This window comes from Macaca thibetana, chromosome 6 (genome assembly GCF_024542745.1).
Source record: "Macaca thibetana thibetana isolate TM-01 chromosome 6, ASM2454274v1, whole genome shotgun sequence".
In the NCBI taxonomy this organism is placed as follows: domain Eukaryota; kingdom Metazoa; phylum Chordata; class Mammalia; order Primates; family Cercopithecidae; genus Macaca; species Macaca thibetana.
The window spans coordinates 52065406-52092208 of record NC_065583.1 but is presented as its reverse complement, the minus strand read 5'-3'; the positions used below and the strand labels follow the sequence as shown (position 1 = coordinate 52092208).

Genomic DNA, 26803 nt, shown 5'->3' with positions numbered 1-26803 from the left:
CCTAAGGTGAAGATTTGATTTTATGTGGTTCTTTAATTTTTTGCATTGCCATTTTATTCAGTATCATCTGTTTCAGGTGTTTCTTTCTCTTTTTGTTTGCTGGCAAATGCAGTTGAAGAATAGAATTATTCAGTGTTTAATATAACTCCCCAGACTTCTTGCTCACTGCTCCTGGGACCCTTATCACATTACAGAGGTGATATGTTTTATCCACTTCTGTGCCTTTCAAGTAGAAGCCTATTTTATTTATCTCTGTTGTATCCTTCCCCTTATTTAGTACATGGCATATTAGAGACACTTAATGTATCCCACAGTGTTCAGTTGTATAGGCCGTACACTACACAACAGTAGAGGAAGCCATTTATGTTGTGTATAATAAATGTGTCCATAGAATTATGCAGTATACAACTTATACCACTAGGGATGGTATTCTTGTAAATGATCTCTATACTTTCCTATGCAGAGAAATGATATTTTGTCATTTATTTATAATAATAATGCTAGAAAACCTTTCCATTCATCTCCATCTATAGTTATATTGAGACTCTGAATATGTTTTGCTGCCAGGAGAAATTATTTTCCTTTATCATTAGGATATTATTTGTTTTGAGTCACAGAGACCAACTTTGCCTAAGTTGAGCAACAGAAGAAACAGTTGGCTTACTTTGATTCTACATTTTCAGAATCAAAGGAAGAACTGAAGAATCAGGCATCAGGAAAGATAGCAAAGAGGAAAGCTCTAGGCATCTCATCTGCTGAGTTTTGATGATTCAGAGCCATTCATATTTTACTATATTATCTCTTTTCCATCCTCTGAAAACATGGGTTTCAGTGTGGGGGGATAATCCTATGATTGGAAGCTGATGACTAGAATACACTGACCAGAAAATATGATGCAATAGAAGGTGATTTCCCAGTGGAAAGATGCTAGGGAGTAGAGTTGGGGAAGGATAGGATTTACCTCAGTACTATGAAGGAACCATTTGGCTTTGTAAAAACCTTCCCTTATAACCCTGGGAATAAATGTTCTGATTGAGAGCAGTCTTATCTTGCCCAGACTTACAAGGTTTCCTGTTTTGTATCTTGTATATTGAAGGGAATGATGACTGCTTGGAAAAAGTAGTTGCATGCTGTTTACCATGGGAAAAGTTTAGGGTAGGGCAGCTATAGTGGTTATGTTTTATGAGATAAAATTTGGATGTATCTTCCCTCATTTATCTAGAGTTTTCCTTCTAGTTTTGGTACATATTTTCAGAAAGATATATATATATTTACAATAAAAGGTATAAATATTAAAACTCCCAATACTGACAATCAAATTATTTACTTCATCAAAATTACTTTGCTTTCTTTCCTATTTACTTAAATAATTTACCAAAAAATGCATCTACTTTTCAACATCCATTCAGTTGGGTCAGTAGACTTTTAAGGAGTATGCAAGCAACCTAATAGGATTATATCATCTGTATACAAAAAAAGTTAAGATTAGTGTACCAAGTGCTGGCAGCCATCTTTAAATGATCAAGAATGGATTAACTAGGGTTTTTTTGTTGTTGTTGTTTTTTTTTTTTTTTTCAGTTTAAGAAGGAGTTTCACTCTCGTTGTCCAGGCTGGGGTGCAATGGCATGATCTCGGCTCACCACAACTTCTGCCTCCTGGGTTCAAGTGATTCTCCTGCCTGAGCCTCTCGAGTAGCTGAGATTACAGGGATGCGCCACCAGGCCTGGCTAATTTTTTGTATTTTTTTTTTTTTAGTAGAGACAGGGATTCTCCATGTTGGTCAGGCTCATCTTGAACTTCCTACCTCAGGTGATTCACCCACCTCGGTCTCCCAAAGTGCTGGAATTACAGGCCTGAGCCAATGCACCCAGCCTGGATTAACTAGTTTTTGGATTTAGTAGAATACAAAAATAATAGCATATTTGAGAAAAACATTAAAATTTATACAAACTGGTAAAAACATGTTATACTATTTCTGTTGCCTGGAAATATACCGTAATTGGTAGACAGCACAGTGTAACATTACATTATGTCTACTGTGTTTTAGGGATAACCTACTCCCTCTCCAGTATAATGAAGTGAGTTTTGCAGTGGGCAGCAGGCCCTCTTTAGAGCAAAGGTTTCTCTCGATGCATTATAAAGGCAAACAGAGGTAGGGGAAGCATGGTCACTAAAACAAACTAAAGCCAGGTATTTGAGTGTGGAGTTAACTAAGTGAGGAAAGAGAGAAGAGATAACATGCAAGAGGGCCTGCGTCTTTGCCTTGCTTGAGTCCTAATGAAATACTGGAGAAGTGTTCTCAGCTAAGAGAACCACAGGACTAATACATCTTCCACTATACTTCATGAAGCAATTCATGTGATAACCTATCATATTTGAATTATTTTTGTTATTTATAACTAGAGAATGGTAAATGTATTCCTAAATTTTGGGTGTGATTTAAACGAATTAAGTTTGTATTAAGTTCAATTTGTGCCTTGTATTGAAAAGATATTATTTAAGATTATTGTTTATCTTCTCTATTTTAGCTCTGCCTTTTCCACATTACTCTCATAATTGAGTCTATATTTGTTTCATATAGCCATCTCCTTCAGAATTTGTCAGGAGAAATAGAGAACAATTTTAATAATATTTATATTAATATACTTCATCCCTATCTTATACTCATGGCTAGCAACAATTATTTTTTTCTATCTCCAACCATTTGCAAGAAAATAACAATTTGTAGTAATCACTAATTTTTTACAATAATTTATAAGTAAAATAATCCCCAGTTGTTGAAAGACATTTTTGAAAAACTATTAAATATCAACTGAACATCTTATTGAGGCAGGTCCGCAGTCTTTTAAAGCATTTGGTGAAAGTAGCTGCATGATGTAAAATGTAATAATAAAATAAGGCATATATGGCTTGTTTCTATATATATTTAGACCTAATGCTAACAATAAACTAATGTATTATTTTACTACACTTCATTCCTATATGATAGGTCACAGATTAAGTCCAGTTCTTTTAATTATGTGATAATCTGGCTGTCTAGATAATCAGAAAATGTTCCCATTATGAAGATCCATAAACCATAGCAAAAAATACAATAAGCATACTTTTACATGCACAGATGAGCCAAAAACAAAGCAAGTTCTGGCAAGAAGTTTAGTAAGCATCTAAAGTAATGTGGTAGCTTCCCTGAGGGAGTTTTTTGAACTAAACAAATCTAGGTTTTTATGTTTTAATGAGTCTGTGCGAAGTAGGGAAGTGGAACTGAAATGATTACACACAACTAGAATTTGTAGATACTTAGATCCTTAATAAAAGTATGCACTGTTAAAAGTTCTGCCAGCAAGCACAGGTTGTGAACAAGGAAACATTCTGCCTCATCCATGACCCCAGGTTAGGACAAAAATGCTTCCTCCGGGTATTCATTACCATGAATTTGATTCAAAAATTGAAGCACTTAGTGAAAGTATATGCAAAACTGCTCTGAAGGGACTCTCTCTCAACTTACACCATGAGGCAACCACAATTAACATCCCATTGACTGAGTTCATAATAGAATTCCAAAATGACCAGTGACAACATATTCCATTTTAAGAACCCAGAGGCATATTAAAGAATAATAATTTGTAAAAAGTACTAACAGGGATTATAAAACCAGCATGTCCACCTAATTAAAAACAATAAAAAATTTCAAAATATGAGAATAAGGTGTTTTTTGGGGGAAAAACAGTTTATCTGAAAATTGATGAAAATAAATGTTCTCGGGAAGAAATATGGAATATGGTACTTAAAATTTCAATTTCTAAATTGAAAAGCATATTAGATCCAGCTGAAGAGAGCATTAGTGGATTGGATGATAGATCTGAGGGATTCTCCCAGCAGGCTACATAGAGTGGTTGAGAGATGGAAATACACAAAGGTGCCTGAGCGTTACAGACATCAGAATGAGAACTATAATATTCCTAAAGAAGTTCTAGGAAAAGAGAATGGAATGTCAGAGGGATTAACTAAATAGATAATGGCAAGAATTTTTAAGTATTCATGGATCTTTAACTTGAAAATATACCAAGTACCAAAGAAGATAAATAAAAGCAAAATCAGTACCTTGACTCATCTTCGTGGGACTGTAGAATTATAAAGACAGAAATAGTGTTAAAAATTAAGCAGAAAGCAATGCATGAAAAAAGGGCAAAAACTGTAATCAGAGACTTCTAATCAATATTTATGAATGCTAGAATAAAATGAAATGGTATCTTCAGTGTTTGAGAGTCAATAAAGTTGACTTTATAACAACTCAGTTACTGTTCAGTTATGAATAAATGCTAAATAATAAAAATGAAAGCAAAAGAAAATAACTAGGAAAGTTTACCATTCATAGATAGATCCTCATTGAAAGAGATACTGAAGAATGTACTTAAAAAGAATAGTGAGATGTCTAGAAAGTAAAGATAAAAGATATAACTGAGAAAAAAAATTGCTTAATAAAAAGGCAAATTGTTGCATAAACCCTGATGGTTTTTAAAAGCAACTGTCAAATTTTAGATTTGAAAAATCAAGATGGAACCATAATTTCAGATTAAAAACACATGAAAAATTGAAGGGAGAGATTGGATTAAAAGAATGTTATGTTCTTGCTTTTTTCAGGAGGAAGAGCTTTACACATTGTAAGGATATGTGGTAGGCAGGAAAAGTAACATTCCCTGCAAAGATGTTTATGCTCTAATTTCCAGAACCTGAAAATATGTTATCCTGTATGGAAGAAATGACTGTACAGATGTGATTATATTAAGGATCTTGAGGTGGTGAGATTATCCTGGTGTGAGGAAAAGAGAGAGGAGACTCAGAGAGGGTCGTATGATGATGGAAGCAGGGGGCAGGGTGATGGAATTGTTGGCCTTCAAAATAGAAGGAGGCCCTGAGTCAAGAAACCTGGGTAGCCTCTGGAAGCTAGCGAAGGCAAGGAAACATATTCTCATCTAGAGCTTTCAGAGGGAACATGATACTGCTGACACATTGATTTTAGTGCAGTAAAGCCCGTTTCAAACTTCTGGCCTTCAGACTGTAAGTTGAAGTTTTGTGTTGTTTTAAGCCACCAAATTTATGGAACTTTTACAGCAGCCATAGAGAACACATATATCATACTTTAAAATGTAAAAGGAATCACACATCAACCACAATTTAATGTTACTTTCAAAGTAGCCAAAAAAAAGTGAGTGAAAAATAAAAGGAAGAAAGAGAAAAAGAAGAACAAAGAAATAGAACTTGGTAAATAGAAATCATAAATAATAGAAATCCAAAGATATCAACAAGAAAATAGAAAAGGATTAAATTCATTTATAAAGATATTATATAACTAGCTTTTAAAATTTTCTCTATGTACTCTTTATAAGAGACTCAGAGAAAATGGATGTTAACAACAAAATGAAAGCGATAGGACAAGCAAATACTAATGCAATACTGTATATTAATATTTGTTAGTATCAGACACAATCCACCTTAGCAAAGTAAACATATGGATTTTACATGATAATAAAAATAATAGTTCAAAATAAACAAACTTAGAGACTGAGTACTTAATAAACAATAAACTTTGAGATAAAGCAAAAATTAGAATCACAGGGAAACATCAAAAAAATTATAACCACAATGGAATTTTAACAGTCTTTTCTCGGTACCATGTAAAAATCAATCCAGAATTGATTATTCTATGTAACAATTGTATATCAGAGCTTTTAAGAGCTAGATGGAACTGCACTCCAAAAAAAAAATATACATTTCTAATATACAAGGAACATTTACGAACACACATACACACACACATATATATACACATATATAGATATATGTATGTATTAAATCACAAATGCTGCTAATGAGCCAAGCAAGATGTGAACTGAAAGCTAACCATTATCAAGATCAACGTAGACTTCATTGGTGAATAGGCAAAAGTATTGTGCTTTAATTTTAAAAGTCTTTTTTTTTTATCATTTAGATACAGCTTTCAGATCCTGTAACAAACAGAGGAAATTTTTTTTAAAAGATAATTTTACTTTCTCATTTATGTACACACAAAAGACCTATTGTAATATTGTTTGTGATAGTAAAAATTGTATAGAACCTAAAAGCTTATTGCTAAGAAGTTGCTTAAATAAAATAATAGCAGCAATAAAATAATCCCCAACAAAACATCACAACTAACTTTTGAGAGCTTACTTTGTGTGTGGCATTGTTTTAAATACCTTATATGTGTTAACTCATTCCCCTTGCACAGTGACCTAGGTTTTTAAGGTTTTATGTATGTTAAATCATTTAAATTGAAGAATAAACCTAGGTGGTAGATATTATTACTATCTTTATCTTTTTGATGAGGTGACAGAGGCACAACAAGGCTAAATAAGTTGCCTAAGTTCACGTAGCTAGTAAGAGGTAGATTAAAAGTTTTGCTTTCATATATTCTGCCTCCAAATCTCATAACTTTTATTAAGATATATTAAATTATGTTCTATGAAATCCTAAATAATTGATAACAAAAGTGAAGCATTCTTAGGAATGCTAGGATATAGTTTCAGATAAAGAGTAAAAATTATAAAATATTATACATAGTTAGATCCCATTTATGTAAAATAATAATTTCCTTATACCATTAATAAAATGATTATCAGTCTTTTAAAAATTTTGCCAGTCTTATGACATAAAATATTATGTTGTTTTAAGTTGTATTTCTAACATTTAAATCTTCTATCTGGAAATAATTTTTGTGTTACATGAAGTAGGTGTCTTCCAGTAATTTTTCAAATGGAAAGCCTTGTCCCAATACCAGATACTATTTTTTGTAATAAAATAATAGAATACTGTAAAATTCAAAACAAGATGGGATCTTACTTTTGAAATATTGTCCATAATATGGGAACTGTCTAATGTCTGAGGATTAATTATATCATGTACAAATGTGCTATAAAATTTAATCTTCCATATCTTAGAATTAAAAATCTTATTCACAATTTTATTAGATTCTTGGAGATAACAGATGTGTTTCAATTACTCATATAACTATTAAAAATGAGTCACATGATGTTTTGTTTGTAGAAAATAATTTATCTTTATTTCAGTTTTCTATTTTTCTTTCTAGGAAAGATTTCTGTGTGCACAAAGATGAACCATGTGATACTGTTGGTAAGTATAAAAATTCTCACACTTTTGGAGTTCTGGAGAACTTGAACACATCACTTGTTTAAGTATATGAAATTATTTGTGTTCTGGTTATAAAGGAATAACTTCAAAATGTCAGACATACATATTTTCTACCTATATGTTTAATCGTTTGTCAGCACTTCAGTTATTAATTAAATAGCTTAAAGACACATGTGTCAACTATATGTAGGAGATAATCTTTAAGTGATGCTTTGAGGCTATAATCAGTCTTTTTTTGTTATTTTCTCAGAGATACACACATGAGTTTGATAAAATTTTATTATTATTAATAACCCAAGACAAAATATATTAATGACATTGTGATTGACTAATTTGCAGGATAACAGATTGTTTTTTATGTGTGTTTAAAAATCTTTGCAGACTGTGTCAAAATAAACTGCTGATTCAGTATGATTCTTCTTATGTAAAGTGGCAAATTTTTCACCATTTGTATTAGATATCTAAAGTGCCTAAAACAGAACCATATAGCCAACAGAATTCATGAAACCACTGTTCTAATTTTGAGAGAATGGCCACATATATTTTCATGTTTTAAAATGTATCCATAGAAATATAAATGTATCTATCCAAAGATACCCCAATCTCTCTCTCTCTCTCTATATATATATATATATATTTAATTTTAAGTTATGTAGCTGTGTGTAACAATATATTATTGGTAAGGTACATTTAAGAGTTGTAATCTAATTTTGGCGTATTGTGTAGGGTTCATTTCTATAAGATGAGCAATATTTTAACTTGCCTATTTTGTTGTGTCATTTGTTTTTTATAAAGTGAACAATAATAAACAATAAATAAACAATAAATAAAAGGGGGCAGAAACAGAACATAGGGATATTAGTATTTTAAAAGATAATTCTAACCAGTTCCATTAACCTAATTTTTCATCAACCTCCTCATATGTTTAACATCTTGGATAATATAAGGATTTTTGACATGTATTATTCATAAAACTTACGATGGAAAGTAGTTATAATAATGTAAAGTGGATGATGATGGAATCAAGGGAATATTTGGTTCAGAAGGAGCTGTCAGCATAAAAAGAGCTGGCACCTAAGGAAAAGTGGAATTGATGTAGGGACCATCTTCCTACTGTTGACTCTCTTGCCTGCTTCCCCTCCAGTTTTCTTCTTTTCCTGTCTGAATCTCCAGAAATTAAAACTTAGTATCTAGTTTTTGTTACCCTAACCATGGAAGCTTTTGATTACCAGTAAAACTTGTCTCAAAATAACAACCTTTTCTTTCATGCAAGCAGCAATGTTGCCCCCATTTATTATTATTAAAGCCTTCTTTAATAGGGACAGCTCACATCTTGCCTTGCTCGAGTACATGTGAGAAATCAGCAACTCAGGTGACACCTTCCATAGCTATACACACGAACTGACTCTTTATAGCCTGTAAGCAGCTACTAATAAGAACCAATTTCTGTTTTGATAACAACAGAATTTCACATCTTGCTAAATCTGCTAATTCAAAATTGTGTGTATATTTGTGATATGGTATATGTAAATTTTATTTTCTAATTTAAAACACATTTGCGTAATTGAGTACCTCAGTGTGTTCTGATAATCAGAGTATGTAAGATTTGGCAGGAAAGCAATTTATTGAGTCTTTGGCTCTATTTGTCCTGTTCATTAAGATCTTCAAAAAAATCAGTTTAAAATATTATAGCATAGGGTGTGAAAATTCCAGTGCCCTTCCTGAATTTTGTTTTGCTGATTTCTTAGGTTGTCATCGGCACCTCTGGCATCACTAAAGCCTAGTTCTCTCTTCGTATCTTATGGCAGATTTTTTTCCTTTAGCCCAAATATAGATGGGATCTTTCCCTATGTAGTCTTGAGCAGAGTGAAAATATGAAATATTTCTTCAGGACAGATAAAATGAAAACTTATAGCAACCAAGTCAAAGTAATCTGTTTTACCCAAACCCCACGAAAACCTTCTTGTCACACTACCTATGCCTATGTATAGAGTCATATACAGTCAGCCTTCTGTATCATGGACTCCAACCACTTGTGGTATAAAAATATTTTGTCTAAATAAAAATATGAAGTAAAATGCAGCAATAACAAAAATACAAATTAAAAATAATGCAGTATAACCACTATTTACATAGCGCTTACCTTGTAAGTGCTAAGTATTATATTAGGTATTAAAGGTAATCTCGAGATGATTCAGATTATAGGAGAGGATGTGTATAGGTTATAATCAAATACCACCCCATCATATAAAAGGAATTGAGCTTTCATGGATTTTGTTATCTGCAAAGAGTCTTGGAACTAATCCCTCATGGATACAAAGGGACAACTATATTAATAAGATTTATAAAGACATTTGTGAGACATAGACACTGTGATTGCCACCTCATCATCCATGCATCTACCACTGTGTAGCTGCAATGCTATGTTAGGAAAGGATAGCCCTGGGGGTTGGGTCATGATTTGTCTGGGCCTATCATGGGGATTGTTTCAGGACCATAGGCCTAAGCCAGTCAGCACATGCCATTGCCCAAGTGGAGACATATGATCTGTTCCCTATATTTGCCTCATGAAGCTGAAAAAGGTAGCATTTTTGATGGTTAGAGCTTGATCATTTATGCCTCCACTGGATATAAATAAGGAAGGATGCAACCCTTATCACTGTAATCAGGAAGGAAACCATCCTTGTGACGAACCTGACATCACATACTGCAGAATGAAGAGATGGAAAGTATCTTTCTCTTGGATAACATTGTTGAATCCTCCAATCCTGGAGCCCGGTCTAATGTTTGGGTTTCTGAATATGTGAGTCAGTATATCCTTATTACTAAGCCAGTTTAAGACTTTTACATTCCTTGTAGCCTAAGGCATAAAAATCTTCCCTGATGTTCATATTTTCATTTACAGGGCAAGAAAAATATGGGGCAATATTAATAACCTCTACTGTTATTAAGAGAAAATGCTGGTAAACTGCTCTGTGACTTCTTAAAAAATTAAATGAGCATGTATATAGCTTATCAATCATCTTAATAGCTATCAATCTCTAGTAAAACAAAGCTGAAGTGATTTAGGGTTAACATCAATAAAAGGTTTATGCATACACATTTTAAAATCTCTTCATATAATCCAAAGGGATATATTTTTTGGTAGATGCTTTTAAGTCATTGTATACTTCTTTTCCCTTTTATCTATAACCAATGTGAAGTCAGCCATTTTACTTTTAATACTATAATGAAAATATGGAGAGAAGAAAGAGAAAGGAAAGAAGTGGATTTAGTATTTATTAGTTTGGATCATGTAGGGTTGATTGATGACTTTAAGATGCTTCTCCCTACTCTCCTAGGCATAGTAAGAGGAAAGAACAGCACTTAGAGGATTTGAATGTATATTATTAATGTGAGTTATAAATGGAGAGGAATGCTTGTATTTTCAAAGCAATGGTAAGATTTATGCTTTGCATTGTAATGCAAACAGTATTTTCATGGACATTGTCTCATTTAATTCCATCAAAATCTGAACTCTCTAGTTTTGTTATCATTATTATTTTACAGATGAAGAAAGCCCTGAAAAACAAACGGATCATAGATTTTGAAGTCAGATATCCAGATTTAAATCAAGTCTATGCTACTTATTAACTATGTGAATGTGGGCACACTAACACCTTGAAAGCTTGGATTCCTCACCTTTAAAATAGAGGCTACATCTTCTGTCTCACAGAATGTTGTGAAACTGTGACAGTTGCAAAGCAGCTAGTTAATTGGCATTTCATCTGCACCAGTTTCTATCACATCCTCTTATTCCCCGTGGAGAGGTTACAGATTTGCCCAGAATCACTGATAGTAAATGGTAGTGCTAGACTCTACCTCAGATCTTCTGACTGTACTGTCACCTCTCTTTTATAACATAATTCATTTTTATGCCATAGATAAAAATACAACTAGAAAACCGAATGTGAGAAAAAATGTCTTCAGATGAAGATACAGAATTAAATTGGAAATGACAAACACAAACTTTGAAATAATTTTATTTACCAGTATTTCAGCTTTAAAACAATAGGATATTGTGCTCATTTGCTGAGTCAAAATGTTTGTGCATTTTAAATAAGTTGGGCTATATTAATGTTATGGAATATTGTTAAGTAAGTGTTTTCGTTGATAAATTATAGTTATTTACTAAGCTTATATTTGAAAAGCTACATAGGGGATAAAAAGTAAAAATAATTTTTACCACCTTCTCAATTACACATTTTTTTCCTGTTGATTTAGTTATGTAGATGGTTTGGTGGGTCAGTAGGTAGGTATGTAGATCATGGAAGAAAACACATGGTATTATATGTTTTAATCCATTAAAATATCAATTTTAAAACATGTGCATTTATCTTTTTTTTTCTTTTGATTTTTCTGAGATGGAGTCTTGCTCTGTCGCCCAGGTTGGAGTGCAGTTGCGTGATCTTGGCTCACTGCAAGCTCCACCTCCCAAGTTCACGCCATTCGCCTGCCTCAGCCTCCTGAGTAGCTGGACTACAGGCACCTGCCACCATGCCTGGTTAATTTTTTGTATTTTTAGTAGAGACAGGGTTTCACCATGTTAGCCAGGCTGGTCTGGATCTCCTGACCTTGTGATCCGCCCGCCTTGGCCTCCCAAAGTGCTGGGATTACAGGCGTGTGTTTACCTTTTAAATCCCTGAAATTAGGATTCATTTTGCAATGAATGGCTTACCAGGGTTGTCATAGTTTAATTTAAAGTTTTTAAAATCTTACATTGAATGAACTATGGTAGTATATTTAAATTTTAAGGGAAATAAAGTGTATTTCATTATGCAAGTGGAACTATCTCTTTGCTGCTATTGCTTATGAAGTTGCCTTAATTTTTGTGGTAGGCAGAATAATGGTCCTTAAGAGCGTATTTGCCCCAGTCCCTGGAATTTATGAATATGTTAGGTTACAAAGCAACAAGGGATTAAGGTAGTAGATGGAATTAAGGCTGCCAGCCAACTGACCTTGAAATAGGGAGATTATCCTGTATTATCATGGTAGGCCCAATGTTGTCACAAGAGTTCTTAAAAGTGGGAGAGTGAGGCAGAAAAGTTCTGAGTCAGAGGGAGACGTGATTACTAAAGAAAGACAGAGATGCAGTATGAAAAGGATTCAACTCATCATGGATGGTTTGAAGAATGAGGTTACTAGTGAGGAAATGTGAGCAGCTTCTAGAACATGCAAAAACAAGGAAATAGAATCTTCCCTGGAGCCTACAGAAGTGAACACAAACAGCCTTTTCAACACTTGATTTTAGCCAGTGAGGTCTGTGTCAAACTTCTAACCTAGAAAACTGCAAGAGAATAAATTTGGATAGCTTAAGCCACTGAATTTGCAATAATTTTTACAGGCAGCCATGGAAAACCAGTACACTTTCTAAGTAATATTGCCTCCATCATTTAGAGAAAGAATAAAGAAACGTAATGATTTCAAGTCTTTAAACTGTGGTATCAACAATTCTGTTTCTATGGTTAGTTTTGAGAACTGGTAAAAAGATTAGATAAAAAGTAGTAATTGGTACCATGATATAAAAATATTTATAAGGAGTAACAAACTCAGGTTCTGTTAACAAACATGATTAATTATAGTTAACCATTTCTAGCTGAGGGATTAGCCAAAATAACGACAACAAAAAATAGTCTGTATCTTCTTTTAACTATGAAATAAATTGAATCAGTTCTTTAAAATCTACCCACGGCTGAGCACAGTGGCTCCTGCCTGTAATCCCAGCTCTTTGGGAGGCTGAGGTGGGCAGGTTTTTTGAGGCCAGGAGTTCAAAACAAGCCCGGGCAACATGGTGAATCCCCATCCCTACTACAAATATACAAAAAAAAAAAAAAATAGCTGGGCATGGTGGCACGCACTTGTAATCCCAGCTACTTTGGAGGCTGAGGCAGAAGAATTGCTTGAATCCAGAGGTGGAGGTTACAGTGAGCTGAGATGGCACCACTGCACTCCAGCCTGGGCAACAGTGAGGCCCTGTCTCAAAAAAACGTATAATAAAATAAAAATAAAATAAAATCTACCTACAAAAATACCAGGCTCTGATGATTTTGTAGATGATTTCTATGTTCCAAAGATGGATCATTTTAATGTTATACAAACTATTTTAGAAAATAGAAAATGGAGAGATTAAAACTATAGAAATGTCTTACTAAATCCTAAGAGGATAGGGTAAAACAGAAAAATGATAAGCCCTTCTTTATTAGGAAAGAAATGAAGAAAGTCAATTAAATATTAGCAGATATTATCTTACAATGAATGCATTTTTTAAATAACCAAGTATGGTTATTTTATTGCAGATTTATTCCAGAAATGCAAGGGTAGTTTAGCATTAGAACATCTTAAAATGTAACTACGTATTCCAATTAAAGATAAAAACCATATGATCATCTTGTTTGTATAAAGAAAATGCCTTTCATACGATTCAAAACACATTCATGATAAAAACTCTTGGCAAAGCAGGGAAAAGTAGGAACTTTATTAACCAGTAGAAATCACTTACAAAACAACTTGTAAATATCTTTCCTTTTAAACAGTGGAGCATTAAAAGCATTCCTTTTAGAATCAGAAACAAGGAAACAACTCTGCTACTACCACTTCTATTTGACAATGCACTGAAAATTTTAGGCATTACAATAAACTAGATAATACTATTATCTACATAAAGAATAAAACAGATTATGGAATTAAATTATGAGAAATAGTAGGAGAATTTAATTGGTAGTTAGATATCAAATCAATATGCAGTAACAAATTGCATTTTGTTTTAGTCATAGGCAGTAAGAAATTAAAACTTCTGTGTATTTTATGTAAAATATGAAATATATTGAAATATATCTAATGACAAGTATGTAAAACATATGGAGAATATTATAGACTATATTACAATTCAATAAAGAAGACCCAACTTGATGAAGAGATACACTCTACTCATAAGACTAAATATGATACAAATGTTCATTTCCCTCAAACTGATCTATTAATACAATGCATTCCATTAAAATTCTAACAAGAGTTTTGAAGGAACTAGACATGATGATTCTAAATGTATAGAGGAACATAGGTCTGAAAATTGCCAAGATATTGGTGAAGAAAGAATATGGGAAGGAGGGAAACCTGCGCTATCAGATACCAAGATATAGTACACAGTAAATATGAAAACGCAGTTGCCCGTATTTGGAAATTGATGTATACTGCAGATCACTGGGTAAGGCATAGTTCAATATGTGATGTTAAGATGGTTATTCACATGAAAAAAAATTGAGATTAATTCTGTATGGTTTAAATTTGTAAAAACAGGAATCTATTTCTGAAGAAGAGACAGACAGATTTCTTAAAGAGTACACAAAAATGTTAATCATACAGGAACTATATTAGTGTTTAAAATTTATGAATATTAAAAGACAGTAATGAAAGTGAACAAAAGCAAGCTTCTATAAGGGAGAGGATACCATATTTCCTGGATTTTAAAGTATCTTCAATTTTCATTGATTTCAACACATACCCTTAGTTTATATATCACTAAATAAATAAGACAATGACCAATTTTAATTCTAAGAATTATTGATTTCAAGACATTACAATGTGAAATAAGGTGAATCTTAGAATTAATGATATATATTAATAGTATTTCCAATATGTGTAACCAACAAAGTATTAGAACCCAGAGTATGAAAACAAATTTTCTGAATCAGTAAGTAAGAAACAAACAGGGAAGTAGACATGCCAAATAGGGCAAAAGACTCTAAAGACCATTTTTGGAAGATAATACATCAAGGGTAAATTTAAAAAAATAAAATGGTAAGATGCCCAACTTCATTAGTAGTAAAGGAAATGAACATTCAGATCACAAGCAGATTTCTACCAGTGGGATTGATGAAATTAAAATCCTACATTATAAAGTGATGGCAAGTATGTGAATCCATGGAAACAATGTGCTTCAGGAGTGAATTTAAATTGATATAATCACTTTAGAGAACTTTGGGCAGTATTTAGTAAAACTGGCATTTGTACAACTTGACATCAATTAAATTCTTACAAATACACCTTAGAGAATCCTATGTGCATTAAAGACATGTTTACAATAGAAATGCAAACATATATCCAAGTCCAAAGTTTATCTTTTATTTTCTCTCAGGAATATAAAGCCCTTGAAACATTCTATATCCCCTGTCCTTATTGTAGGCTGTTACCATTTTTTTAAACAACTTATTTGATTTTTAAAACACACAAGATGTTATGGTTTTCTACAGTCAATGCTCAATTAGATTTATTCACATATTTATTATTTTATTGGCTTTTATTAGTTCTTCGTTCTTTCTTACAAACCAGTTCTCTCTCCTAATCTTACTTTCCTCCTATTGAAGCAATATTTATTAGAATTTCCCTTAGTAAAAGTCTACTGATGACACACACTTAAGTTTTTGTTAGTATGAAAATGTCTTAATTTTACTTCAATTCTTGAAAGATATTTTAAGTGAGTATAAAATCCCAGGATTCTGGATACCTGTTTGGTATTTTTGTTTTTTCAGCACATTTTGAAGATTTAGTTGACCTGTCCTTTGGCATCCATTGTTGCACTTGAGGATTTAGCTGTCAGTCTAACTTATTTTAATGCCATCTGTCCTACAAAAACAAAACAAAACAAAATAAAAACAGAGTCTAGGCTAAAAAGTAGACAGGTTTTCATGCTGTAAATTTTTTTTTTACGGAGCAGATTGTTTTTCTTATCATTTTGTTGAGTTAATTATTTGTGTGGGAGGGTGGAGAAAGATGGTATCTTCTCCCACTCACTTTAATTAGAAGTTTCAGTTTGGAGATCTCACCTTGAACAGGCATTATCTTTGTTCCAGTGCAATGGCTAAGGCTGAATATTTTGGATCTGAGACTGGTAAATGCCTATAGGCAATCAGCACATCGGTGCCAGCTCAGAACTCTTCCCTGCTTTTCCTTCAGCCCATGGAAGGATTTCCTTTAAGAGTGAACTCAGCTATGCATTTAAAATGATTTTTGTTATTTTTACTCCATCATTTATATGTTCAGGTGATTTGCAACCAGACTTTTCTCACTGCTGAAAGTGGAATTTCAAGAAAAACTTTTAAAGTACTACTGTACTTTATGTGTGTATTTTTATACATACGTATGTTTATACATTTGTTTATACATCTTGCAGCAACACTTAGTCACGCAATCCAATTTGCTCAACATTCACATGTGTTGTGACACTAACTTGGATAATTGGTTTTATAGTTAAGATGTCTCCACAAGTTTTTTTTAAAGAAATAGTCTTAGACACTTTGGGAGGCCAAGGCGGGTGGATCACGAGGTCAGGAGATCGAGACTATCCTGGCAAACACAGTGAAACCCTGTCTCTACTAAAAATACAAAAAATTTTAGCTGGGCGTGGTGGTGGGCGCCTGTAGTCCCAGCTACTCAGGAGGCTGAGGCAGGAGAATGGTATGAACCCAGGAGGCAGAGCTTGCAGTGAGCTGAGATTGTGCCACTACACTCAAGCATAGGTGACAGAGCAAGACTATGTCTCAAAAAAAAAAAAAAAAAAAAGTTTTAGAAACTGTTTTAGAGATGTTCAGATTGTATGCTACAAGGTAGTAATTATTAAACTTTTTGGTCTTTGTACTCCTTTACATTATTGAATTATTTAAGATCCCAAATAGATTTTTATGTAGGTTACATTTATCAATTATTGTTGTCTTAGAAATTAAAATAAATTCTAGAATCATTTTGATTCATTTAAAATTAATAAACTCATCAAATGTTAGCATAAAGGACATGCATTCATAATTTTTACAAAAATTAGCTATATTATCTAGAACAATAAAAATAGTGAGAAGACATGGCTTTGTTTTATATTTTTGAGAGTCTCTTTGTTTGGGTTCTAGAAGACAGCTGAATCTCATATCTCATATCTGCTTCTGCATAAGGTGTTTCTGTATGTTATTATGGTTGACCTGTATGAGGAAAATGTGACCTTACCCAGAATGTTGTTGAAAAATGGAGGACTATTTTCAGATTATTGTGCATTTTCTAAAACCCATGTCATAGTGTTTTAAAAGTTTGTGGAATGGGACAATGTAGAATCTGAAAGCACAGAATGAACTTTCACACTCTAGTATATTAATATCTATTGGTATATCTTATAATTTAAATGGATGTTTTAACCCTGCATGGCTTTTTAGTATCAATTATCTATTGATTGGAATATATTAGTTCACTGAATTAGGCAGATCTTCTAAATGTTGACGCATTTCACCCTACTATCTATCTACCTATCTATCTGTCTATCTATCTAATCTAATCTTATCTATCTGTTAATATCACCACCTATATTATCAGAAAAGTCTTTAAGTTTTGAGAAGCTGTCAAGCTCATGGTGACAGATGAAAGTTTTCCAATATTCTAATTTTTCACTTGAAAACTTGAATTTTATTATTGGCAAAAGAAATAGTCATAATACCATAAGTTGGTTTTCATAGAGTGACAAGTTCACTTTGATCATTTTTAGGCAAGTATTGCTCAGATTTCCAAGTCTGAATACTGTTTGTCACTTATTCTTTCAATGAAAAAATGATGCTTCCTGAAAAGCACAGCCATCTCAGCTCATAACTGAAACAATTTCACAATACTTTTAACTGAGAGATCATATTTTAGTCTGCAACAGAAATGCTTTATCCATACTTGTTTTTTTGTTACACAAAAATATTTTTAAAATATATATACTCAAGTGTTCAGATTTGATAAAATGAATAAATGTTACTGCTACATCTGGAAATTTTGAAGTGAAATTGTCATGGTACCCCTCCTCGGAGTAAGTGGCAGTGAATAAAATGACTGACATGAAATTGGTGCCACTGTCTTGACTAGGCAATTTTACCTACCATTACTTTGGCACCATCACTACAAATGTCAACACAGTTTTAACTTTCCATATACCTCTTGAAAAGGTCTTAGAGGACCCACTCAAAAGGTCTTATGGACTCCCAGGTTTCTGCATAACCCTCTTTGAGCAATTCTGCCATAAGCTGAGAATGATTGATAATCAATGGGGATAGTCAGTGTTTACGTGTGTGTGTGTGTGTGTACACACGTTTCATGAGACTTTTTAAGGACTTTAATGTATAGAAAATTGGAAAATACTTAAAGCTGGCAAAGATAAATGCTGATTGAATGAGTTTTCTGCTATGAATATTCCTCCAATACTTGTGGATAAGAGAGGCTATGTATCCTCTACCACCAAGTTCCCAGCTCTGTGATGCTCTGACTCCCCCAGGCATTCTATGGAAACTTAGTTGCTTCAACATCCTAACTTTTTTTCTTCTGTCTTTGAGCAGTTTGGAATGATCCAGGTTATTCTTCTCTATGCTTCTGAATATTCTGATTTTATGTACTTGACATATTGTCAGGTATACAGACCACCCAGGAAGCAACTGCCAAAAAGAAGCATATCCATACACTAAAACATATTTAAATAGCCCTTATGTCAACACTGTACTGTGAGAATCTCCAGACACTTCCCTTTCCAAACACCAGTACATTCTTCATACCACATTGCAGCAGAAGTAGTCATTTTTGCTGGGTGAGAAGAGGTTAAGCTCATTTTTAAGTAGCTTAATTTTTGTTAAACAGCAATTTGGCATTTTCTTTTGCATCATGGCACCTCAACCATAGAGAATCTCAGGGACTTAAAATACTTAAAGCAATTATTGAGGTCATCTTTTTACTTTAATACCTTTTATGATAGAACTATACTGTTTGTACTGAAAAGCCTTGTTAGTTCAATATGCAATATTTTGACATTTTTAAGCCTTTGGACTAGTAGGCAAAGACTAGGTTAACTTTTGTCTACATGAATCTTAGTTTCTAAATGAATTAGTAGTGTAATTAAGTATTCATGGGAGTTCCAATACATTTATTGGGGATTTACTATATTCAAAGTCCAATGTCAAGCTCTATGATGGATTCAAGGTTGACAATCAGATTTTTGCCCACTCAGTCTAGTGGGACATATACTTTTGCAGAAGAAATTAGCAAGCATATTAGAAGCCTGTGCCAACCTTCAATGGGTAAAATTTTATAAAAACTATTTTTTGAAAATTTTTTGAATATTCAGAGGTCTTCACATTTATGAGAGATCTTTTGTGATAATGCGCTGCTCAATGATTAACACAGGAAGCTTCAGATATGCAAATAGAATATATTCAGTGTGGTAGACAGAATTCTTAGTAATCCCAAGATTTCTGACCCCTAGCTATTCAATCAAATGCTAATCTAAGTACTGCTGTGAAGGAATTTTGCAGAGGTAATTAAAGTTTTTCAGTTTACCTTAAGACATGGAGATCTAACCAGGTGGAACTTTTTTGTTTGTTTGTTTTGCTTTGGGTTTTTTAGACAAAGTCCTGCTTTGTCACGCAGGCTGGAGTGCAGTGGCACAATCTGAGCTCACTGGAACCTCTCCCTGGTTCAAGCGATTCCCCTGCCTCAGCCTCCTCAATAGCTGGGATTACAGGCAGGTGCCACCATGCCCAACTAATTTTGTGTATTTTTAGTAGAGATGGGGTTCCAGGCGAAACTCTTAAAGCAGAAGCAAGGCACTGAATTGTACCAACAACCTGCATGAGTTTATAAGCTGATACTTTCCATAACCTTTAAACGAGAGCACAGCCTGAATGATATCTTGACTTTGCCCTTGTGAGACCCCCAAGCAGAGAACCCAGTCAAGCCCACCCAGACTTCTGACCTATAGTAATGTGGGATAATAAATGAGTGTTACTTTAAGCTGTTACATTAGTGATAATTTGCTATGAAACAGTAGAAAACTAGCTCATTCTGACTAAAGGATGCGTATTATTTCATATTAATTGGGGGCTTATATACAGGAAGAAAACAAGTCTATGTTGGATGCAAGTATATACATGATCCTTGTTGAGGACATAATAAGAAGGAAGAAAATGTTAAGAAATAAAAGTTAAGGGGAGAAATTCAAAGAAAGATTTTCATTTATCGTATCTGATGAGACAGTAAAACAGCAAAAGGATTTTAAGAGGATTTGGAAGGACTTCATACAATTCTGTAATCATTCCAATTTCTCCATATTTAATATTCATTTCCTTTGTCTCATCAGTGATGAACAAAAGCATATTAAGGTGAAGTGGCTCTAAACACTTGACTGTGGTACAGAAAGTAAATGGGGTGGGGAAAACTGGTTCTTCAAGGAGGTAATTTGGATGGTGCCAGCTTGGAATAGAGGAAATGCAAGTCTCTGGGTCTCCAGCAAAGAAACTAAGAAAACCTAATAGGGTCAGATTGGGCCTGGGCATGACTTTAGTTTTGAAATAAAAAGGCCTGTGAGGTTTATTTATAGATAAAGTAAACATATAATTTGTAATTCATACCAGGGAACTTTTAAAAGTTAAAAGAGACATAATTATGCTTAGACAAAAGCGTAAATTGGGATGCCCTAGGCAAACTAGCCATATGGTCACTCTATTGTTGATGAACATGTTTAAGACATTTTTAAACACACTAATCAGAATTTTTAATAATAAATTTAAAATTACTTATTTCAGAAATATTAACCATTACAATTATTTCTATAATTTAGATTTTTCATTATTTCATCTCCCAATAATTATAATTAGACTCTATAGGAATAAACCTATGAGCATTTGCTACATGTATTAGAAGCTGATTCTATACTATTTTTCTTAACTTTGTTTTCATTTAATCCAGATGGCCACAAAGCATTGGCTATTGGCACATTATGATGGTCTAGGTCTCAGATATATTTGATATGTACAGAGTAATAACCTTCATCTTGTACTTAATTCCTTTATCTGAGAGGCCTGGAAATATACTTTGAATATAATATGAAATGTGCTACTGTATCCATTTTCCTCAATTTTTATTGGTTCTTGCATTTCAGATGGCCTTCTTTTCACTTCTCTGTCTCTTTCTTATCATTTATTCAATTTCCTCCAATATTTTGAAACCTCTCTTCTGTGTCCAAGTTTGTGTTAGGTGCTAGGCGCTAGAAATAGAATGGTGCCTAAAATGATCCTATTTATATATTCTTTAAATGTTTTCCTTTTTCCTAGCCTTTTGTTATTGTTGCCCAGATAACCTAAAAAGTTTCCTATTTGTCTCCCTTTCATACTGAGCCAACTTTTTCTCTTTTACTATCATAGCTTCCAAGAATAAATGTATTAATACATATCTTTTAAACATAGAGAAGCCTTAGTATTTTCTTCCAAATCTGGATGTGAGGGGAAAAAAGTCTGCCATCAAATTTTAATGATGTTGGTTTGATCAGAAAACTTTATTCTGAACTCAGTAGAAATTTTTCTTAGCATTTTTTAAGCAACAGGATTGGGGAAAATTGGCAAATCTGTTTTTTTCCTTTTTGTTTAATCATCAGTATGCTAATAATATTAATACAATCTATATTCTTTTAAAGCAGATGTCTAGTAGGTTAGTTGTACTATGGTATATAGAATATTATCAATTATTACATGAGAAAATATAGAAACTGTATAAACCCATACAGAAGAAAATCCTTTTGTCAAATATTGCAGTGCTTTGGGACTTTAATATGTAAATAATCTAGTGATATACCAAAGTTGTCTCTGCATTTTCCAGGTCCTTCCCAATCCTGTCCTCTAAGTAGCCGGATAGTGGAAGTACTTCTAAAGAATATTGAGATAATGGAAATGTTTGATTTGCATCACAGAAAAAAAAACCAAAAAACAAAAAAACCCACAATTCCCTAGGCAGTTTTCTTTGAATTATAAGATGCTAGTTTTGGTTTATTATTTTTATTTTTTGCAGAGAAGTAACTATCTCTGTCTAGTTTCAGGTAAACTGGAGTAAACACACTCCACCCTTCTCTCTCCCATTGAACGCAGCTATAAAACTTGAGAGAATGGAACACCTATTTGAGGATTTTTAAAAGTAAAAGTAACAGGCTGATTGGGAAGAAGATATGAATTTGAAGTGCCACCAAACCAGCAGTGAGTTTATATTTTTTCTCTCTTTCTGTATTCTCCATCTTGGATTCAACGCAGCCCACACTTGTAAGTTGTCATTAGGACCTTGAGGGAGAAAACACTAGCAGAAGCCCTCCCGTTCTGGATTAAGGCCCAGGAAGGGGTCCTGATGCTCAGAGAAAGTAGGAGAAACCCCTCCTTTAATGTCTACATTCTCTTCTGCCCCATCTTCCGCCTTCTACAATCCTATGATAGTGGCAGCAGGGATAGTAACAGTGGCAGGAATATGAGCCATAAAAATTTGGATAAATCTTCCTGTCTGATCTGAACAGCTTTAATCCCAGGAGGATGGGGTAAACACCACTGCTTCTCATCTCTTGATTCCCTCTGCTTGTACGTGGAAACAGACAAAATTGTGAGAAGTACACAGCAGAGTGGTAACTAACTCCACACTTTCTGAAAGCAGGACTGGAATGAGAACTGCATGGAAGTGGAAGGTGCTAAAAAAGAGCATGGAGAGGGAACGGCTTAGGAAAGTGACCTCAAAGCTGTTTACCAACTTTGTATGTATGGATATGACTCTAAAAGTTCTTCGAGAACAGAGCTATTTGAATAGCAATGCAAAGGCTTTGAAAACTGACAATTTAACCAAAACACACAGAAGCCTTGTAAGTTTGTAACTTATAGTCTGAACCAAAGTAGGTTGATTTTATGCTAAAAAAAAATTAGCATTCTCCATAAGATTTAAATAAGTCTCCTAATGTTATAGGCAAAATGTCTAGAACATAATTCAAAATTATTTTACATATGAAAATCTCAATTTGCATGGAAAAAGACACACGACAGATGCCAGTTCTGAGATGGCACAGATTTTAGAACTATCTTGCTAGACTAAAGCATTTATTATGAAGATGCTCTAACAAGTAAAGGCAAACATTTTTTTTAATGAATGGAAGGGTAGAAAGTCTTAGTAAATAAATAGAAAGAAAAAGCAAATTGAATTTTTATAATTAAGAAAATAATAATTGAAACAAAATCTCTCTGGATAAACTGAATAGCGGCATGGAGCTGACTGAGAAAAGAGTCAGTGAACTTTAAGACAAATCAGAAGAAACTATCCAATCTGATAAATGGAGAGAAAAAAAGATTGGGAAAACAATACCAACAGAGCCTCAGGAACCGGTGAGAAATAGCACAGTAGTTATCATGGGCTCCAGGAAAAGAAAAAAATATATATGACTGAAGACTTCTCACATTTGGAAAAAAAATTAAACCATCAGATTTAAGAATCTGAGCAACTCCAAACAAGGAATACACAGAGAAATGCACAGCTGGAGACATCATAACCAAACTGCTGAAAGCTAAAGACAAACTAAAAACGACACCAAAAAACAAGCTCTTATATAGGGGAACAGTGATTCCAGCAGATTTATCATGACAAACCATGAAATCCAGAATCCACGAAAGAAAGGATTGTCAATGTGGAATTCTATATTTTCGAAGAATATTTTTCAGACATGAAGGTAAAATAAGGACATTATAAAATGAAGAAAAACTAAGAGAATTCATAGCCAAAATTGCTGCTTTAAGAGAATTGCCAAAGGAAGTAGTTCTAACAGAAGGGAAATGATACTTAAAGGAAACTTGGAACATCAGGAATGCAGAAAGTAAAAGAAATGACAAATATCTGGATAAATAAAATAGACTCCTCTCAACCCCAGAATATTTTAAATAGGCTTGATATTTGAAAGCAAAGATTGTAACATTGTCTGATGGAGTCCATGATGTATAGTAGATTTAATACCTAAGACAACAGTAATACATGGGAGGATAAAGGGACTTACGTGTTGTTAATTAAGCTTTCAATATTCCTTTTGAAACAGTAAAATACTGATTCTAAGTAGAGTATCAAGGGTGAATATTGTATAATGTAAAACCTATAGGAAGAAACCACTAAAAATATATACAGAAGGATAAAATTAAAAACAATAAATATACCGGTGTATACATGGTGTATAAGTACACTCATGCCTCTAAACCCAGCATTTTGGGAGGCTGAGGCTAGAGGATCACTTGAGGCCAGGAGTTTGAGACCAGCCTGGGTAACATAGTGAGACCTCTTTTCCACAAAAAAGTTTAAAAATTATCCAGGCATGGTATTGTGTTTTGGTAGTCTCAACTACCCAGCAGGCTGAGGTGGAAGGATCAATGGAACCCAGGAGTTTGAGGTTACAATGAGCTATGATGACACCACTGTACTCCAGCCTGGGTGACAGAGCAAGACCTTGTCTCTTAAATAAGTAAATAATTAAATAAATAATTTAATATTAAAATAGTTCAAAAAACAAAAGTCAGGAAAGGATAACAGAGGAAAGGATAAGAGTAAAAACAACATCAACAAAAAATAATAATAAAATGTTAGTCCAAAATTTTCACATTTCAATAATTACATTAAATGTAAATAGTTTGAATATGCCAACTAAAAGGAGTTCATCAGAATGGATTAAAAATTTAAAGACCCCACCTTTGCTCTCTGAAAGAAACTCACTTCAACTGTAACACATAGGTTAAGTGTAAAAGGATGAAAGTGATATACTGTAGAAAAAGTAGTAAAAAGTAAAAAACAAAAAACAAAACAAAGAACCCTCAAGTAACTATATCAGATGATGTAGATTTCAGAACAGAGAAAATTACCAAGAATTAAGAGGGACATTACATAATATTAAGCGATCAATTCACGAAAAAGGTATAGTAGTTTAAATGTTTTAGCACTTAACGATAGAGCTATAAAACTCATTAAGCAAAAACTGACAAACTAACAGGAAAAATGGACAAATGCACAACTATATTTAAAATGTCAACACTCCTCTGAGTAATTGATAAAACCAGTAAACAGGAACTTAACAGTGATACAGAAAAATTGAAAACCACCACTAGCTAACCTTTACACACTGCTCCGCCCAACCATAGCAAAATATGCATGCCTTTCAAATGACATGGAAATTTTTCCGAGGGGGAAGGAACATTTTCTAGCTCATAAAGCAAACCTTTACAAATTCAAAGGAATTGGAATCAAACAAAGTATGTTCCTGGGCAAAATGGAATTAGACTTCAAATTAATTACAAAAAGATAGCAGGAAAATGTTCTCTAAATGTTTGGAAAATAACATTCTCAACAATTTATGGGTCGAATGAAAAATTTCAAGGGAAATTACTAAGTATTTTGAACTGAACATACATGAAAAGACAACATACAAATTGGAGGATGCAGAAAAAGCCATGCTTAGAGAGGAATGTATAGGATTAAATGTTCTTATTATACAAAAGGAAAGATCTCAAATCAATAATCTAAAAATCTACCTAAACTAGCTGAAAAGGTAGGACAAGCACAACAAAACACACTCATATCAACCAGAAAGAAAGAAGTAGTAAAAATAGGAGCATAAATCAATAGGATAATTCCCCTGTTGTTTCAGATAATTCTCCTATTGATTATCCTAAAGAATTCTCCTAAATCAGTTATCCTGTTGATTTACGCACCTATTGATTTATGCTCCTGGAAAATCAAAATGGAATAGCAGTAGTGAAAATCAGTGGAAACAATTTTTTGTGTGTGTGGAATTGTGAGTAAAATTTCAAACCTCTAGCAAGTATAACAAAGAATACTAGAAAGTGGAAATAGTTTACTGATACCAGCTGTGAAAGGGAAGATATCATTATAGGCTCCACAGACATTAAAATAATCATTAGGGAATAATAAAAATAGCTCTGTGAGCATCAGTTTGACAATTTAGGTTAAACAGATCAGTTCATTGAAAACCTCAAACAAAATTTGTCCAAAATAAAATGGATAATCTGAGTAGTCTTATTAAATATTAAAGAATTTGAGTTTTTATTTTGAAATCACCCAAAAATAAAATCTCCAGGATTTTTCATTAGTAAATTAAAGAAAAAATTAAGTTAAAGGTGTTTCTTTGGTTAATTAAAGAAGAAATAATATAAATTTTACATTATCTCTTTCAAAAAACAAATGTCAAGGATACTTAGATTTACCCTGATACTAAAAACCAAACTAAGGAGTACAAGAAAAAAAATAAAATGAAAAACATATACACCAATGTTTCTCATGAACATGAAAACAAGTATTAGCAAATTGAATCCAGAAATATATGAATAACAGAAGAGAATCAAATGATTTATCTAAGGAAATAAAGGCTGGTTCAGTATTTGAAAAACAGTCCATGCAATCAAATACATTAAAAGCCTAAAGAAAACGCATGTGACCATATCAACTGATGCAGAAAAAGCTTGTGACAAAATTCACCATCTGTTCATGATAAAAACTCCCAGAAACCTGTGAATAGGTGGAAACTGCTTTAACCTGATAACGAGCATCTACTGAAGAGAAAAAAGGCAGTTAATGTAACATGTAATGGTGAAAGAATGAACGCTTTCTGACTCAGACTGAAACAAGGCAAGGTTGTCCGCTCCATCCCTCTTATGAAAAAAAAAATCCCAGATATGCAATTAGGTAAGAAAAATAAATGAAAGGCATAACAAATATGAAGGAAGAAATAAAA

The 26803-nt window shown here is 33.2% G+C and overlaps 1 protein-coding gene across 3 annotated transcripts in view; it reads left to right on the top strand.

The window, feature by feature from the left end:
• ADAMTS19 (ADAM metallopeptidase with thrombospondin type 1 motif 19) overlaps positions 1-26803 on the top strand; it is a 283788-nt gene that overhangs the window by 87072 nt on the left and 169913 nt on the right. For all 3 annotated transcript variants that reach the window (XM_050792704.1, XM_050792706.1, XM_050792705.1), the window contains one exon: positions 7127-7170. In XM_050792704.1, the coding sequence (XP_050648661.1) occupies positions 7127-7170 (44 nt within the window). The remainder of the gene's footprint in view (positions 1-7126; positions 7171-26803) is intronic.